Source organism: Cynoglossus semilaevis, chromosome 1 (assembly GCF_000523025.1).
Source record: "Cynoglossus semilaevis isolate Cse_v1.0 chromosome 1, Cse_v1.0, whole genome shotgun sequence".
NCBI classification, from domain to species: domain Eukaryota; kingdom Metazoa; phylum Chordata; class Actinopteri; order Pleuronectiformes; family Cynoglossidae; genus Cynoglossus; species Cynoglossus semilaevis.
In genome coordinates this window covers 20,779,130-20,797,404 of record NC_024307.1, presented here as the reverse complement: position 1 = coordinate 20,797,404, position 18,275 = coordinate 20,779,130, and the positions used below count along the sequence as shown (strand labels likewise).

The following is an 18,275-nucleotide window of genomic DNA, read 5'->3' as shown; positions in this document are numbered from 1 at the left end:
TCTATCTGTCTGTCTGTCTGTCTATCTATCTGTCTGTCTGTCTGTCTGTCTGAGAAAATCCCCTTGTTTTCAACAGGAAGTTGGCCTTGCAGTGCTTTCCTGAGACAGCAAAAACACAGGCAGTGTAGAAATATTACAGTATTGACTAATGTGTGAAGAAAACACACACTGTGCTTTAATGGCTTCAAATGGACAAAACAACTAAAAGGGTAAAAGCTCTTTGTGTGCTACCTGAACAGGGGGGCGTCCAGTCAGCACGTCCTCACACATGTCTTTTGGATTTGGTTGTGCTTCAAAAAGAAACAAGAAAAAATATTTTGGTGTTGCTGACTATAATCTAAACGGCAGTGGGATTTTTTTTCCTCAAAACATAACTTAAAATTGTGATAAGGCCTTAATGTTGCGATGCTTAATGAGAAAAAAACTGTCATAAGAATAGTGTTAGCACACGTTTAAAAAAAAAAAAGATTTAAAGTCAACACAGACCTGACACCTGATTGATATGGACCCTCTGAACTTGCTCTATTATTTTCTCTTCTTCCTGTTTATTCTATAAAAGACATAAAAAAAGGGAAGAGAAAGCATACATGAGGCGTATCAGCAGCAATTTGCTGAATCATGAAATCCTGACTCTTAGTGTTTCTGGAACTTACCAGCATCTTCAGCACTTGATGGACAGCATCAACGACTGCATCCTTGTGTGTCTGAAATAGTGCTTCTGTAAAGGTAGCACAGTCTGTCCAACGACATACAGCTTAGCATAGCTTAAGTCAGGTAGCTAGTACCTAGTACCTTATCATGGTACAATAGTAACGTCTAGCAAGAAGTTAATTGTGAATTGAGGTGGAAGACAAATGCATGACTACAAGTTACTACAAGATACTGTTAGCCTTAGCACAAAGCAAAAAAAGTAAACATTGCTGCAAATGTTATGATAACATTTGTTGTATAGTTCCCCGCAAATGAGAAGATTGTTTTTATTAAATAGGTTGTAAGTTTCCTACAGTGAACCAAGAAAATAAAGCACTAGCCAGACATTATCATAAAATTATATTTACCAAAAGAGGTGGGTCTTTGGTCATGTTTTCCCTTCCAGCATTTAACCATGAGATCCATAAGTTTCATCAAGTCTTCACACCCTTCAGCCTTACTCGTGTAGTCCTCCAGTGAAGGACGATCTCCCTGGGGAATCCTTAGTCGCACCATCTCAGACATTGCATCTAAAGATGGGAATGAAGTATACATATTCTCTATTTAAAACACACTGCACTACAAGATGTCTAACCCCTAACTTGACCTTTAATCTTTAATCTTTTTTTTTTTTTTCTAACTTTAAAGTCCTCTCGTGGTCATTTACAAAGTCTTTGAGCTGCTTCTGTTGGTTGCCGTCAATATGGGCCAGAGGAGCCAGACCTTGTAGGATTCAGCCAAGGACAAGTCTTGTTATTTTGTCATTATTATTGTGATTGTAACACGGTACAGCACAACGAAATGTGACCTCTGCCCAGGGAGCAGTGTGTGGGGACAGCACCTCAGTGGTAACTGAGGTAACACGGCCCCTGTTATTAGTAAATATCACAAACTAATGAACTTGTGTGATTTTTAGGCTGATTTAGGGTTTGTTTGTTTTTTCATTCAACATAAGAATTCTGTGAAGTTTGCTGAATATGGACATGTCTAGTAGCTGTAATGTGGTGCTACAGCATTATAAGAAACAGGTTCAGATTTTTCTCAGGAAATGAAGTGTACCAACCAACAATTTTCAAATAATATTATTTATAAGCCAGTAGAATAGATTTAGTGGGTGAATGTACTCAGAATCCCTGATCAGTATTTGAAGGACCTGATTTTCACTTACTTTCATAAGGTTGTTTTCCAGTTACTATGGACCACAATAAAATCCCATAGCTGTAAGAGAGAACATGAAGGTCAACACTTCTCATCAGCAGAGGTTCATTTCCAAGTGATAGTTCTTTGGTTATGTTTTTTTTTTTAACTGAAACCATAGCTCATACAATTACTGGAAATACTGTGTTTGTCAAGTAAAGCACATTTAGCTCAGTGTGTCAAGAATTCTCCTGAGATTTTAAATGTAGGGAAGTTTGAACCTGCATGTATTTTTCTTTTCACTCACTGGTCTGATGGTTTTGTGCTTTAGCTTTCTTTGGGGAGAAAAATAAAATGTCATGTTTTATGAGCAAAAAACAATTATTACGTTGCAGTTGCATTTTCATGTCAGGTCTCTTTTTACAGTAAGTGGAAAGGACTGGTTTGAAAAAACAACACTACTGTCCAAAAAATGAACGAGTTGTGTTTTTTGTTTTTGTAATTTTCTAAATAAGCTCTTTATTAACAAATCACGTCTGACCATCACTGTGGACTCTGCCTCAGTAGCTTCCCTACCTGTAGATATCAGAGGCTGTCTTGGGTTTGTATGAAATATCAAACGCCTCTGGTGGCATGTAGCTGATGGTTCCTCCTTCATCTTTGTTTTTCTTTCTAGAACCTTGTGTGACGCTGTGGTACAATCTGGAAAGACCAAAATCTGTGAGCTGAAAGAAAGAAAAAAAACAACAACATTGGAATGTTAAATATCACCACTGCTGCATTTGATCAGCTTTGACACTCCTTGTATATTTTTTACTTTGACATTGAGATCAGGGTCCAGCAGCACGTTGCTGGGCTTCAGGTCCAGGTGGAGCAGAGGGGGGGACAGCTGGTGGAGAAAGTTTATGCCCACAGCCACCTGATGAGCCAGTCTGAAGACAAGGGGCAACGGTGGAGGTCCACATAGATTAACCTGTTAAAGTAAAAAAAACAAAAACATTTTTACAACTGCTGTGATGCAATAACATTACACTTAGAGTAAGAAGAAAAAGATAGTTCATGTACTTACCTGCAGGGTGGTCAGAGATCCTTGCTCCATGAACTTCATGACCAAACCCAGCTGCCTTGAAGGTACAGAGTTTGGGACCCTGCCTTTAAAGACCCCCAGGACCTGCATGACATACTCGTTGCTTCCTTGACACATCATCTTTGCTTCACGCATCAAAAGTGAACTCCTCCTGTGTGTGTGACAGTGCCATCTGAAGTTACTCTATTAATTACTTACAGATATTGTAGAGCCAACCTATCCAAATCTGACCCATGGACCACATGGTGCCCAGAGACCACCTCACAGTGGCCCGGTCTGTGGTCATTTAGGAGAAATGGACGCTCCACATAGCCTAGACCAGGCATGGGCAAACTAAGGCCCGGGGGCCAGATGCGGCCCGTTCAGCTTTTTAATCCGGCCCATCATACTTTTCCAAATTATGTAATTTATTTATATTTTCATTATACTTCTGGCATTTCCCTGCAATACCCACATATGCCCAATAGATGGTGTAGAAAATGATTAATTTTTTTAGCATTGTAGCCTTTATGCATGACTTTTATATGTAATTTATCTCAGTTAACACGAACGCACCATCTATCTGCTCCCCCCCTCCCCCCCACCCCACCTTCCGCGACATATTTACGCACAACACTAACCCATAACATGCCCCCGGTGTGTTAACACTTCACTTTCTCTGAAAGCAGAAATGGAACTCCTGACTCCAAATATGTCACTTTTGCAATGTGTGTTGGTGTACCAAAAACTTTTTTTTCCCAATACATCCATTTATTTTAGTCCAAATTTTATTCCGACCCATCTTTCTTCATGGTCTGACATGGCCCCGTCGTAGACATTCTTCACTCACCCGTCATCATAGTGTAGCAGCTTAATGGCCACATCATAGCACCAGTGAAGATGTCTGGCCTTGTAGATTTGTCCAAACCCTCCAGAATCAATCACCTTCCATCCAGAGAGACTGGATTCTTCAATTAGCATGGGCTGAGAGCAGCCTAACTGAGCCATACGGAATGGACAGGATTATTCTTCAGGAACAAACCAGAGAGAATTAAACCATTAGATGAATCCCGGTAGAATAATTTATGGATGATCTATTTGTCTCCAAGTTGAGACTGTTAATTATAGTCAGTTTATTGTCATTGTTCATATACAGATACATGCACACAACCAAATGCAATTAAAAAAGTACAAATTGTTAATGCAAAGGTTACAAGGTTTGAATGACCTAAAATGAACAGGTTCCGTCTGACACTAGTGCACAATCGACATTCATTTGTCACATTAACGTTTGTTTGCTCAGCGCTCAACACTTACACTAGCTTAGAGTAAATGTAAAAGGTCATTTTTGTCAGACGTATCACTTGGTTATTTCTCAGTATTAGGCTGCGAGGGGTAGTCCTCTGGTGCAGTGAGCAATTCTGTTCAGCCATTACAATTATGTCAATAACTTTATATGTAGAAAACAGAAATAAATATATGAATAAAGCTGCATAAGTCACAAAATCTTAAACCACAAAATCACAAACTACTCTACTTTTTTCTCATGAAACCTTTGCGTCTACAGACAAACAGGAAACCACAGAATTGCCTCAGTCTAGTTATGAAGAATGGAACCAGGGCGAGGCCAAAATGATTTATATTTTATAAGTTATTTTAATGTGGAAGCATAATTCATTTATTCATTAAGTTTCTCTATTTCTCCAATTACCCTTCATCCTTTTTGAAACAGATTTGTGTGTTACCTTCTTATTTTACTGTGTTTATCATCTTGGTCATAAAGTTTTACCATTGTTTCTTGTATTCATGTATTTTAGAATGCATAATAGATAGATGCATTTTCAAGTAACTTGGTTTTATTGCATTTTAGGTTCATTAAAACATGTTTTCATGGTTAGTATTTAGCTTTTTTTGTTTGGGTTTTTTTTTTTTTTTTGGTTGAGATTTCCTCATTTTATACAGATGTTAAGCTAATTTGCCATATGTTCTTTGCCCCATGTATATATATATATATATGTGTGTGTGTGTGTGTATCTATCTTTTTTACTATCTTCACTAGCTTTTTCTAGGCTAACTGTTATTGCACTACTTTGTGTTTTTAACAGCAGTAGCAGAACTCAAGAGCCCAGTGTTGAGGAATGGAGCTATTACCTATCATGGCAGTTATGCCATTATAAAAGGCATACCTTTTTTATTTTAGGTTAAATGTATAATACAAATAATAGACATTAGTATAAGGCATACACATAAAATAGTTGAAGATGTGTTCTTAGTTTTAACAGTGGTTGTGGTCCATGTAAGATATTTTTGTTAAATAATTAACAGGAAGACAAGTTATTAACCATTTTTCTAGAAAAATATTTTTAAAAAATGTAAATATACAATAACATAAAGTCTCACCTGTACACCATCTATTAAATTAACAAAAGACTTTCAGGTTAAAAAAAACATGCTGTAGAATTTCCTGTCAAAAATAGGTGTTAAATAAAGATACAAACAAAAAAGAAAGCCTCACCTTTGGGGAAATAACTCTTCCTCGTCATTATTTACACATGTTGATCAAGTGTTAAATCTGCTGGGGTGTTTAAGAAACCCTTCTGTGTCTGTGTATCCACATGAACAACAGCAGCTGTAAGAGTAGCTGCTTCTTGTAAAAGCAGATGAAAGCAGAAGTGAAACAGAGCTATCCTTTTTTTTTTCTTTTACTTCCGCTTTAGACACATTGTTCTGCTTTGCTTAGCTTTGCTTTTCTGCTCTGCTTTTCTACTTTATCCATGTGGCACAGATCATGAGGTTTTTACTTCTAAATAAACATGTCTACATTTGAAGAATGATCAAAGTCTATCATTTTCTTAAAGAACAATTCTCTTGTCCTGTTTAATATACAGGGTCGTATTGTTAATTGTTGCAGCTCTTAAACTTTTTTTTTATATTAAGCTTTTATCTTTAACTTTTACCTGTTGTCATGGTGTACTTAACACCTACCACAGGTTTAGGTAATTTTTATCAGCTAAACAATATTTGTATTTAGTATATCCATCCATTTTCATCTGCTTATCCGTTACCGGGTCGCGGGGCAGTAGTCTCCACCCAAATCACACTGCACCGTACCACCCCCCCTAAACCTTCCTGCAGGTGGTCAGTCCACTGGAAGGTACCAACCGCCCTAACCAGGATTTGATCTTGCCCAGGAGGTGAACCCTGGGGTTCCACACCAATGACAGAGACATGGCCTCTGGGCCAAAGCGCCACCATTTACTATATAGTTATTGTAATTCTTTTTATATGTATATATTTGGTTCCATAGTGTAGCAGTTAGCACACCTCCCTGGGTTCGATTCCTAGAGGAACCACATACTTGTCGCGTGCCAGGGGCAGCCTGTTACAGCTGCTGTTAACACAAGAATTTCCCAAATATGTAAGTTAAAATTATTATTATCATTATTTCCCTGGGATAATTGGTCATATATTTTTGTCATTTAATTGTTTGTGGTTTCCTCCAGCTTTTCTATTCTTAGTAATTCCCACTACCATTGGACTACTGCTGATGCCATTTATTGAGGGCTTCCAATAACAGTTGTTTATTAATAAACATACAACAACTTTATATACTTCATACAGTTCTATTAAACATTGTTTTTGATACATCAACAATTCAATAATTTACAATAAAATACCTATTATTTAGACTAGTCGTTCTGGAACTTTTTCTACTCTGTACCACCTGAGAAAACCTTGATCTCTCTGAGTACCACCATGATGACCAACACTAGAATACAGCAGCAGAGGCCTTCACTGTTAGCTTCCACCACGCAGGAGAGGTGTTTAAAAATGTTTATGTTTAAATGTTGTATTAATTGTGCATGGTATATTCCAGATTTATTCAGTTGAAAATGTAAATGTGAAAATATGAATTTTCCCCACGTACCACTAGAGAGCACTTGTGTACCACTGGTGCTATGCGTACCACAGTTTGAGAATTTAGAGGCATCTTATTGCTAACTTTTTGGTAACTTGTGATTATTCGGCTAACTCTTAGTTATTTGCCCAGTTTTTATTTTGTTCATATTTGGCTAATTACTTTCAATATTGAATTATCAACATGTTTGAAATATAAATAAATGTTTATAAAGATGTTTGTGTTTAAATGTTGTATTAATTGTGCATATGTCATGAAAATGTAAATGTGAAAATATGAATTTTCCCCACGTACCACTAGAGAGCACTTGCATACCACTTGTGGTACATGTACCAGAGTTTGAGAACCACTGATTTAGACAAACTGTCTTACACATTTTACATTGCATACTTTCCATTTTGGAATTTCAAATACAAATATTCTAATTTGTCCACTACAGGGAAGTCATCTGCAAAATTACTGACAATTTCAGTGATTGCCGTCTTCAATGTGCACAACAGGTGTTCGTTGTGTAAACCTCCGTCATAACACAGACAAAACGCTGTTTGGACCAAAACTTTTATTAAGGTTAAATACATCTGAGGATTTTTCCCTTTAAAGACATAGGCTGTGCGAACTGTGCAGCTGCCCCGGGACTTTGCACCAGTAGGGGACCTCGTGCCTGCAATCCTTCTGTTTTGTTTTTTCAATAAATTAGTATTAATAATAGTTATTTATGATTTTGTATCAGTGACATGCCTGTATCAAGGTCACATACAAACATTTTTTAACAAAAAATCTAAATCTAACAAATTAAGACAGTGCACAGACTGAGTGATGCTCTGAGCAAGTCCAAGTCGCAAGATTTAAATGTGCCAGACCTCTTCCAGGAATTGAGGGTACTATGAGATATAATCCCAAAGGAAACAACAATAAAAACATTTACCTCGAAGGGATCGAATGAACTTTCCATAACTGTGGCTCAGGATAGTTTTATCTTATTCTAGTAATGGTGGCGAGCAAAGCTTTTCAAATTAAAACTACTTAAAAACTTTTGCACACCTCCATGTCACATGTTATCCACTGAAAAGGACATTGCATCCAAACTAGAGTAAAAAGATATTAGATAAGACATGGGAAATGACTCCGACGTTATCTGTTTTAGCACAATTTATGCATGGTGAGAGCCTCTCACCATCTCAGAGTTATATTCAATTCAGTTTTATTTAAAGAGAGAAACAGATCCCAGTAGAAAAAAACCACAATGGGCAACAGTGGTGAGAAAAAACTTTTTTTTTCAGTGTGAGTTGCATAATGAAAATGACCAAGATGAATGTACATAATGAATGAAAGTGTTCTCACCTACATTTTGTAAATGTCAAGAGGCCAAGAATGAAGTGACTGAGTTGACCTGATGGAAAGCCACTCATTGCACAGTTGATTGTGCCCTTTGAAAAAAATAGTAAAAAGTTATAGCTGAGACTGTCATGTGCATGATTATGCTGTATTCTCTAGTTGATAAAAACATATTGCATTTAGCTGTAAAAGCAGTAGAACTAGAATAGCTGTGTTCATGTGACTGTTATTCATGCGCAATTGCCCATGTCAAAGACCAGGGCCTCGCATTTCAAGTCCCCCCTGGACCTTGCACCCCCACTGCGACGGCCCTGTGTGAGTGAAAATTACTGAGAGATAGCCCAGAGTAAGCATAAGTTTGGCCAAAATTTGCAAAATACGTAACAAGGCTAGCTTAAAATTAGTACAGTGCTAAGCATTGCGGAAATAGTTATAAAATGGAAAAATGCATTAGGAAAATAAATCCTTAAATGTCAATAACTAAAAATATAAAAATAATTGAGGATAGCCAACAAAAGCTAAGAACATATTTAATATAAACCAGGGGTGCCCAATAAGTAGATCTGGATCTACCAGTAGATCTCAAAGGGAGTGCTGGTAGATCAAGAGCAATTACATTTTAAAAAATAATAATTAAAATTATAAATTGAATTATACTTTAAGATACTAATCAATAGGGCTAAAGTAAGGACCATAGAAGTATTGAGTCAGACAGTATTGTGCCATACAACTCCAGCGATTTAATGAAAGTACCCCAACATATAATGTATATAATAAGATATTCAGTTTATATTAGTAAATATATATTTAGAGTTTTCAATGTAGATAGATCAGTTTACTCTGGTCATTTGAAAAGTAGCTCCCAATAGGAAAAAAGTGTGGACACCCTGATATAAACAGTAATCCTAAAACTAAAAGTTAACATAGATCAATCTGAATCCTAGCAGAAAATATACCAAAGAAATAGCCTATAGCTGGATCAAAATTGTACATTAATTAGCCATAAAAATACAAACTTAAGCCCAACTTAACTTAAATATAACTGCAATCCTAAATTATAGTTAGTTAACAAAATTAACTGTAAAACATAACCTAAAGACTCTGGAAAGCTAAAAAGGTATTTTAAAAAAGCTAGAAGTTAGCCAAAAGCGTAATAACAATATTTGCCATAGATTGAACAGTCTAATTAGTACAACTTCAAACATCATAGCAAGTGAGAAGCTGTTTAGCTTAGTTAGCTAGAAGTGAGACAAACAAAATGTCCTTCAATTTATGCTATTCAAAAGAATGCACAACACCAGAGTGTAGTAGAATAAAACATTATATTTATTAGTAAATGTTTAAAAGACAATGACCTGTGTCTGCTGTATATATGAGACTAAAGTATGAGGTTTTTTAAGGAAGCTTGTGACTGAGTCAAGAGGGAAAAGCCCGTTTGTGACGTCACTGGAAATTCCCCTTCGTCTGCCATTTTACAAAACAAAGTAATTAAATATATTGAAATCGCAAACACGTCCACTAAAATAATTAAGAAATAAGTTAAAAAACAACATATATAATATAACGTATAATAACATATTACGTTAGGTACATTCGAAATTATGAAATAAAAACGTGTTTTGTATTTCGGTTTATATGTTTCGTGTCTGTGACAGCATGTTGACAGCAGTTTATTGTGTTTGTTTTTGAACCTCCATCTGGAGACCTTTGCTCCTCAACTGCACCAGGAAAAGAAGACTGGATAAGAACCTCCCTGATGTGCGCACAAATTGCGCAGAAATGCGCAGAGATGCGCAGCTTGGTTTCGGTTCGGTCTCGTTTTCCTGTCCATTTGTCCTTCCGTTGCTCTGGGTTTCTTCCTTGTCCTGCCAACTAACAGTCTCCTCCAGGTCCGCCAGTTACCCTGCTGATCCACTTTGTCTTCGCCCTCCCGGATTTTGACATGTTGCTTCGTGAGATTTAAAGAGCGGAGGACTTTTCCGTGTCCAGGAAAAGATCATCACTCCACGTAAGAAATGTGACTTAAATATAAAACGAATTGTATCCTGTCAAAGACTCTTCTAACTTCTTATCCAGAAAAATGGATCGTCACTATGTCCTGTTCCTCTTCTTCGGACATACTCAACAATTCTGTTGACAACTGCGTCAAAACTCTCCTGAACGATTCTTTCCGATTCATTTTAACTTTTAAACCGCGACTACTTGTGTTATACTTCCACGTATATACTGCACATAAATTGGACGTTTGTAGTCGTCCAACAACTACAGGCGTTGCTCGCTATTCCTATAAGTGAGAATTTCCAAAGTCTGTTTGGACACTATGTGACGTCACTCATCGTGACTTGATCATAATCCAGCGACCCCTCTCCCACGAAAAAAGTGCAGCGTTAGTTGGTGTTATTGGATAAGGTCTGTGAAGAACAACTCTTAAAAAAACAAGAAGAAAAACAAGTCTTAAACATAAACAGACCAATATACACTTACAGCAAATTTTGTGTCTTTTATTAACCCATGCCGCACCCATGAAGCAGTGGGCACTTTTAGAAGCACATACGGGGATTTTGTGCTTGCTCAGTACACCACAGTCAGCCAGGTGGGAGTTGAACCTGCAAACCAAAATTATAAGGCCAATCCCGACAGGCACTGTGCAGCGTAATAAAAAAAGTAGTTCTTTGGGTTTGGTACTGGACTTGTTTTCCATCAATATGACATTAGAAAACGGCACAGCTAATTGGATTGTTTTTTGTTGTTTTGTTTGTTTGTTTGTTTGTTTGTTTTTGGTGATAGTGGTGCTATCTATTATGGCACTGTTATCTGTGCAGTCAATGTGGTTGCAGGGTGTTCTGTTCTTTTTGGATGCTGTGCAGCCGATGCACAGTCAGTCTTTGTTTTTTCATCAGTTCCTGCTCATTGTGTTTGTTTGTTGCAATCCTGCTCAAAATGGGACGACTGGTCACTTTACTCCAGGGGAGACACTCACAAACTACTGTAAAGTCAAATCAAAATGCGGTACAACTTTGTGTCCTAATGCTGTGTCCTGCCTTGTCCGGCACAAACATAATCTCTGTCCCACGTTTGAAATATAAATAAATGTTTATAAAGATGTTTGTGTTTAAATGTTGTATTAATTGTGCATATGTCATGAAAATGTAAATGTGAAAATATGAATTTTCCCCACGTACCACTAGAGAGCACTTGCATACCACTTGTGGTACATGTACCAGAGTTTGAGAACCACTGATTTAGACAAACTGTCTTACACATTTTACATTGCATACTTTCCATTTTGGAATTTCAAATACAAATATTCTAATTTGTCCACTACAGGGAAGTCATCTGCAAAATTACTGACAATTTCAGTGATTGCCGTCTTCAATGTGCACAACAGGTGTTCGTTGTGTAAACCTCCGTCATAACACAGACAAAACGCTGTTTGGACCAAAACTTTTATTAAGGTTAAATACATCTGAGGATTTTTCCCTTTAAAGACATAGGCTGTGCGAACTGTGCAGCTGCCCCGGGACTTTGCACCAGTAGGGGACCTCGTGCCTGCAATCCTTCTGTTTTGTTTTTTCAATAAATTAGTATTAATAATAGTTATTTATGATTTTGTATCAGTGACATGCCTGTATCAAGGTCACATACAAACATTTTTTAACAAAAAATCTAAATCTAACAAATTAAGACAGTGCACAGACTGAGTGATGCTCTGAGCAAGTCCAAGTCGCAAGATTTAAATGTGCCAGACCTCTTCCAGGAATTGAGGGTACTATGAGATATAATCCCAAAGGAAACAACAATAAAAACATTTACCTCGAAGGGATCGAATGAACTTTCCATAACTGTGGCTCAGGATAGTTTTATCTTATTCTAGTAATGGTGGCGAGCAAAGCTTTTCAAATTAAAACTACTTAAAAACTTTTGCACACCTCCATGTCACATGTTATCCACTGAAAAGGACATTGCATCCAAACTAGAGTAAAAAGATATTAGATAAGACATGGGAAATGACTCCGACGTTATCTGTTTTAGCACAATTTATGCATGGTGAGAGCCTCTCACCATCTCAGAGTTATATTCAATTCAGTTTTATTTAAAGAGAGAAACAGATCCCAGTAGAAAAAAACCACAATGGGCAACAGTGGTGAGAAAAAACTTTTTTTTTCAGTGTGAGTTGCATAATGAAAATGACCAAGATGAATGTACATAATGAATGAAAGTGTTCTCACCTACATTTTGTAAATGTCAAGAGGCCAAGAATGAAGTGACTGAGTTGACCTGATGGAAAGCCACTCATTGCACAGTTGATTGTGCCCTTTGAAAAAAATAGTAAAAAGTTATAGCTGAGACTGTCATGTGCATGATTATGCTGTATTCTCTAGTTGATAAAAACATATTGCATTTAGCTGTAAAAGCAGTAGAACTAGAATAGCTGTGTTCATGTGACTGTTATTCATGCGCAATTGCCCATGTCAAAGACCAGGGCCTCGCATTTCAAGTCCCCCCTGGACCTTGCACCCCCACTGCGACGGCCCTGTGTGAGTGAAAATTACTGAGAGATAGCCCAGAGTAAGCATAAGTTTGGCCAAAATTTGCAAAATACGTAACAAGGCTAGCTTAAAATTAGTACAGTGCTAAGCATTGCGGAAATAGTTATAAAATGGAAAAATGCATTAGGAAAATAAATCCTTAAATGTCAATAACTAAAAATATAAAAATAATTGAGGATAGCCAACAAAAGCTAAGAACATATTTAATATAAACCAGGGGTGCCCAATAAGTAGATCTGGATCTACCAGTAGATCTCAAAGGGAGTGCTGGTAGATCAAGAGCAATTACATTTTAAAAAATAATAATTAAAATTATAAATTGAATTATACTTTAAGATACTAATCAATAGGGCTAAAGTAAGGACCATAGAAGTATTGAGTCAGACAGTATTGTGCCATACAACTCCAGCGATTTAATGAAAGTACCCCAACATATAATGTATATAATAAGATATTCAGTTTATATTAGTAAATATATATTTAGAGTTTTCAATGTAGATAGATCAGTTTACTCTGGTCATTTGAAAAGTAGCTCCCAATAGGAAAAAAGTGTGGACACCCTGATATAAACAGTAATCCTAAAACTAAAAGTTAACATAGATCAATCTGAATCCTAGCAGAAAATATACCAAAGAAATAGCCTATAGCTGGATCAAAATTGTACATTAATTAGCCATAAAAATACAAACTTAAGCCCAACTTAACTTAAATATAACTGCAATCCTAAATTATAGTTAGTTAACAAAATTAACTGTAAAACATAACCTAAAGACTCTGGAAAGCTAAAAAGGTATTTTAAAAAAGCTAGAAGTTAGCCAAAAGCGTAATAACAATATTTGCCATAGATTGAACAGTCTAATTAGTACAACTTCAAACATCATAGCAAGTGAGAAGCTGTTTAGCTTAGTTAGCTAGAAGTGAGACAAACAAAATGTCCTTCAATTTATGCTATTCAAAAGAATGCACAACACCAGAGTGTAGTAGAATAAAACATTATATTTATTAGTAAATGTTTAAAAGACAATGACCTGTGTCTGCTGTATATATGAGACTAAAGTATGAGGTTTTTTAAGGAAGCTTGTGACTGAGTCAAGAGGGAAAAGCCCGTTTGTGACGTCACTGGAAATTCCCCTTCGTCTGCCATTTTACAAAACAAAGTAATTAAATATATTGAAATCGCAAACACGTCCACTAAAATAATTAAGAAATAAGTTAAAAAACAACATATATAATATAACGTATAATAACATATTACGTTAGGTACATTCGAAATTATGAAATAAAAACGTGTTTTGTATTTCGGTTTATATGTTTCGTGTCTGTGACAGCATGTTGACAGCAGTTTATTGTTGTTGTTATTGAACCTCCATCTGGAGACCTTTGCTCCTCAACTGCACCAGGAAAAGAAGACTGGATAAGAACCTCCCTGATGTGCGCACAAATTGCGCAGAAATGCGCAGAGATGCGCAGCTTGGTTTCGGTTCGGTCTCGTTTTCCTGTCCATTTGTCCTTCCGTTGCTCTGGGTTTCTTCCTTGTCCTGCCAACTAACAGTCTCCTCCAGGTCCGCCAGTTACCCTGCTGATCCACTTTGTCTTCGCCCTCCCGGATTTTGACATGTTGCTTCGTGAGATTTAAAGAGCGGAGGACTTTTCCGTGTCCAGGAAAAGATCATCACTCCACGTAAGAAATGTGACTTAAATATAAAACGAATTGTATCCTGTCAAAGACTCTTCTAACTTCTTATCCAGAAAAATGGATCGTCACTATGTCCTGTTCCTCTTCTTCGGACATACTCAACAATTCTGTTGACAACTGCGTCAAAACTCTCCTGAACGATTCTTTCCGATTCATTTTAACTTTTAAACCGCGACTACTTGTGTTATACTTCCACGTATATACTGCACATAAATTGGACGTTTGTAGTCGTCCAACAACTACAGGCGTTGCTCGCTATTCCTATAAGTGAGAATTTCCAAAGTCTGTTTGGACACTATGTGACGTCACTCATCGTGACTTGATCATAATCCAGCGACCCCTCTCCCACGAAAAAAGTGCAGCGTTAGTTGGTGTTATTGGATAAGGTCTGTGAAGAACAACTCTTAAAAAAACAAGAAGAAAAACAAGTCTTAAACATAAACAGACCAATATACACTTACAGCAAATTTTGTGTCTTTTATTAACCCATGCCGCACCCATGAAGCAGTGGGCACTTTTAGAAGCACATACGGGGATTTTGTGCTTGCTCAGTACACCACAGTCAGCCAGGTGGGAGTTGAACCTGCAAACCAAAATTATAAGGCCAATCCCGACAGGCACTGTGCAGCGTAATAAAAAAAGTAGTTCTTTGGGTTTGGTACTGGACTTGTTTTCCATCAATATGACATTAGAAAACGGCACAGCTAATTGGATTGTTTTTTGTTGTTTTGTTTGTTTGTTTGTTTGTTTGTTTTTGGTGATAGTGGTGCTATCTATTATGGCACTGTTATCTGTGCAGTCAATGTGGTTGCAGGGTGTTCTGTTCTTTTTGGATGCTGTGCAGCCGATGCACAGTCAGTCTTTGTTTTTTCATCAGTTCCTGCTCATTGTGTTTGTTTGTTGCAATCCTGCTCAAAATGGGACGACTGGTCACTTTACTCCAGGGGAGACACTCACAAACTACTGTAAAGTCAAATCAAAATGCGGTACAACTTTGTGTCCTAATGCTGTGTCCTGCCTTGTCCGGCACAAACATAATCTCTGTCCCACCTTTTGACTGGAACCTAGTATCCCTTGGTTGGTATGGTATATAATTTGAGTTTTAGCAAAAATCATCGTTCATAATCAATAACTGCACACTGTTTTATAAACATACTGCATATGTGATTGTTTCATATTTTGAAACGTTTTGGTAGATTATTTATAATATATTAGTAAAATATTTTTTTAATTATTTTGGTGACCAATCAATATAATCCGATGTATTTTTGCAGTATGGTACATACTCTGCTAGTGATCTAGAAACAAAGAAATGGACAATCAGAGACGTAATGGGGAAGCTGAGGTGGAGGATGAGTTTGCCTGTGCCGGGATGCTACGAGGGTCTTTGACCTCCCTGCACGATGCCGTGGAACGGATATTCCAAGTGACCTTCGGTATCGGGGCAGACGACTTACCCCAGGGCAACAATGGGCAGATTTGGCTCAAGCTATGTGGGACGAGCAAAAACGTGGAGGCTGCCAAAGTAAGAGACATTTGTTTTGCAGTACCTTGCTAGTTCAAAGGACATACTGTATTAAGTGGTCCACATCTGATATGCAGAAAGTGGGGCCCCTACAAGCTGTACCTTTAAACCATAGTTGGCCTCCTTTAGACAAATGTGTTTGACCCAGATTTGTTGGTTGAGCAAGATGACAGTGGTATGTTGAGTTTTGTTTTTAGCTATCCTATTACACAAGTCATTTAGCAGTAAAGGGTGAGGTGTTGTTTTTGCTGATGTACAGCTTGCATATCATCATGTAAGTGCAGTGACTCATCCATATACAGCAGACTTGTGTTTTCTCTCAAGTGAAACTATGTGACCTAAAGCTGAACGACCCAGCTTCAGACATGAGCAAAACCGAAACTCTTTCAGCATGCAATAGGCATCGTTGGATCATAATGATCGATTGGCTACTTATTTTTTAACCTTTTTTATCTTTTTGATTAGTTTCAGCATATGGATGTGTATCGCATCATTGTGCTGTCAATACAAATGTACATGTACCCTATATGATGTCATGAAACTACAGGTCCTATTTTGGTCAAGTAAGCCTCTCCTTTAGAATGTTATCTCTCTCTCTTTTAAAGCTACATTTGCTTCAGAATATTTGTAATTTTTGCTCTTTCTGAATCAGTTATAATTATCACATCAGTTAATTTTTAGCTCTTCTGGCTAACAAATCTATTGTTGTTTTTGTCGTCTCTGGGCTAATTGTTTATAAAGGCATACATTCAGGGTCTGGGCTTTTATTAATATTTTTAATGTTTATCTTGGTTTTCCAGGGCCTTAACATGACTTTGTCCAATGTCATATGTTATTTGATATTTTATTTGTCTAACAGAAACCAACCACAGATTCCCTGACTCAAAAATGGGTTGACAAGTGATTATTGTTCTTCCTCTAGTTGTTTGTAAAGGGAATTGTGAACCAGGAAGCTCAGCAGCAGGTTTCCTATCCTAAGGTCCTTCACTGTATTTTTTGTGGAGCCAAAGGGCTGTTCATGGACTGTCTGATCAAAACCACTTCAGCTCATGTCATGGTGAGTGATATTATTAACATTTCTCAGTTCTAATGAGATTCTGCTCACTTCTGTCCTTGTTCTTTGTATTTTTCTTGTAGCATTGATGTAATACCAATAATAACTACTACTACAGAAAAGTTCTGTGATTACACTTAAGTTCTTCTTACCAGAAGTTACATTATGAGTCAATATCAGAACTGTTTCATCATATAGATTCATAGGGATTTTTTAGGTGGTGGTGTAGGTTTTGGCTAAATATAATTATATGAAATGAGGAACATTTTACTGTGTGTAGCAACTTCCTTTTTATATTACTTGCCACGTTTTTCTACATATAGTCAGGAAATTCCATACTTTATTTACAAATGTTGAACAAAGGGTAAAGATACAATATCAGTCCTTAGAGATATAGAGACCTTTTTTCAATATTATTACCAATAGTATTCATCTAACAGACAACCCAAGCCATAGCCTATATTTTCTACTACGTATGTATTACACATTTTTGACCCTATTTTTAGCAACATACGTCTGGTTATTTTACTTTAATACTAAAGGATTTAATGTAAAGTTGAGATCAGTTGGTCAGATAAAGACCTTAAAATACTGTAAATAAGCTTAAATGCAAATGCCACTGACATAGAGTTAACTTTTCATTCCTTTGTTATATCTCTGTGCAAAATGCTAGTCTCTAGCTGAAAGCTAGCAAAACACATGTGAACATAAAGTCCTGCTGGTACTTCCTGCTGTCAGTACAGTGTTTTCTATTATGATTGTTTTGATCCTGTTCTCACCCAAACAGGTTGCCTCACCAGGAAATCTACTCATATCAGGTCTGGCTGAGCCAGTAGTACAGGCCTACTCCCTCATTACAGAACTGGTGGAACGATATGAAGGAACTCGTCACTCTGAGACTGGGGACAGAGTTCCTAGTGAGTCTATAGAGTCACGTCGAGCTTTCAAAACTCTGGTTGAGAAGAGGGAGGACAGGCACATCCTGGATCTTCTGGTGCTTCCAGGGTGGGTGAAGGAAATCTTGCTGGATTTTGTGAAAGAATCTGGACTTGACTCTATCTCTGACCTGGAGGTGAGAGAAGGTAATGCCGGGAGTCATGACCAAACATCTGCTATGAACACAAACTTTAGGCCTTTCATCACAGCTGACTGGGAGGAGGAAGGGACAGCTGCTGTTTCAAGGAACAAATCTAGCTCCAAAACATCTTCCTCATCTACTATAAAAAAACAAAAACATTCTCCAGCACAGAGGCACACGGTGAGGACCGAAATGAGAGAGGCTGAAGAGGAGCAAAGATTATCA

General features: G+C 37.2%; 2 protein-coding genes across 4 annotated transcripts in view; one reads left to right on the top strand and one right to left on the bottom strand.

Moving 5' to 3' along the window:
- Positions 1-5,566, bottom strand: part of ripk3 (receptor-interacting serine-threonine kinase 3) — a 12,596-nt gene extending 7,030 nt beyond the window's left edge. Inside the window, exons 1-10 of one of the 3 annotated variants that reach the window (XM_025062888.1) lie at positions 5,409-5,566; positions 3,744-3,921; positions 2,897-3,065; positions 2,645-2,800; positions 2,404-2,552; positions 1,859-1,908; positions 1,059-1,220; positions 654-736; positions 487-550; positions 232-290 (exon numbers count right to left, since the gene is read on the bottom strand). In XM_025062888.1, coding sequence (XP_024918656.1) covers positions 232-290; positions 487-550; positions 654-736; positions 1,059-1,220; positions 1,859-1,908; positions 2,404-2,552; positions 2,645-2,800; positions 2,897-3,065; positions 3,744-3,901 — 1,050 coding nt within the window. In that variant the 5' untranslated portion in view covers positions 3,902-3,921; positions 5,409-5,566. The remainder of the gene's footprint in view (positions 1-231; positions 291-486; positions 551-653; positions 737-1,058; positions 1,221-1,858; positions 1,909-2,403; positions 2,553-2,644; positions 2,801-2,896; positions 3,066-3,743; positions 3,922-5,408) is intronic. The other 2 variants (XM_008318076.3, XM_008318067.3) reach the window with 2 other exon arrangements.
- Positions 5,567-13,720: 8,154 nt separating this feature from the next.
- Positions 13,721-18,275, top strand: part of khnyn (KH and NYN domain containing) — a 7,919-nt gene continuing 3,364 nt past the window's right edge. The window contains exons 1-4 of the mRNA XM_008318665.3: positions 13,721-14,378; positions 15,668-15,918; positions 16,841-16,975; positions 17,760-18,269. Coding sequence (XP_008316887.1) covers positions 15,706-15,918; positions 16,841-16,975; positions 17,760-18,269 — 858 coding nt within the window. The 5' untranslated portion in view covers positions 13,721-14,378; positions 15,668-15,705. The remainder of the gene's footprint in view (positions 14,379-15,667; positions 15,919-16,840; positions 16,976-17,759; positions 18,270-18,275) is intronic.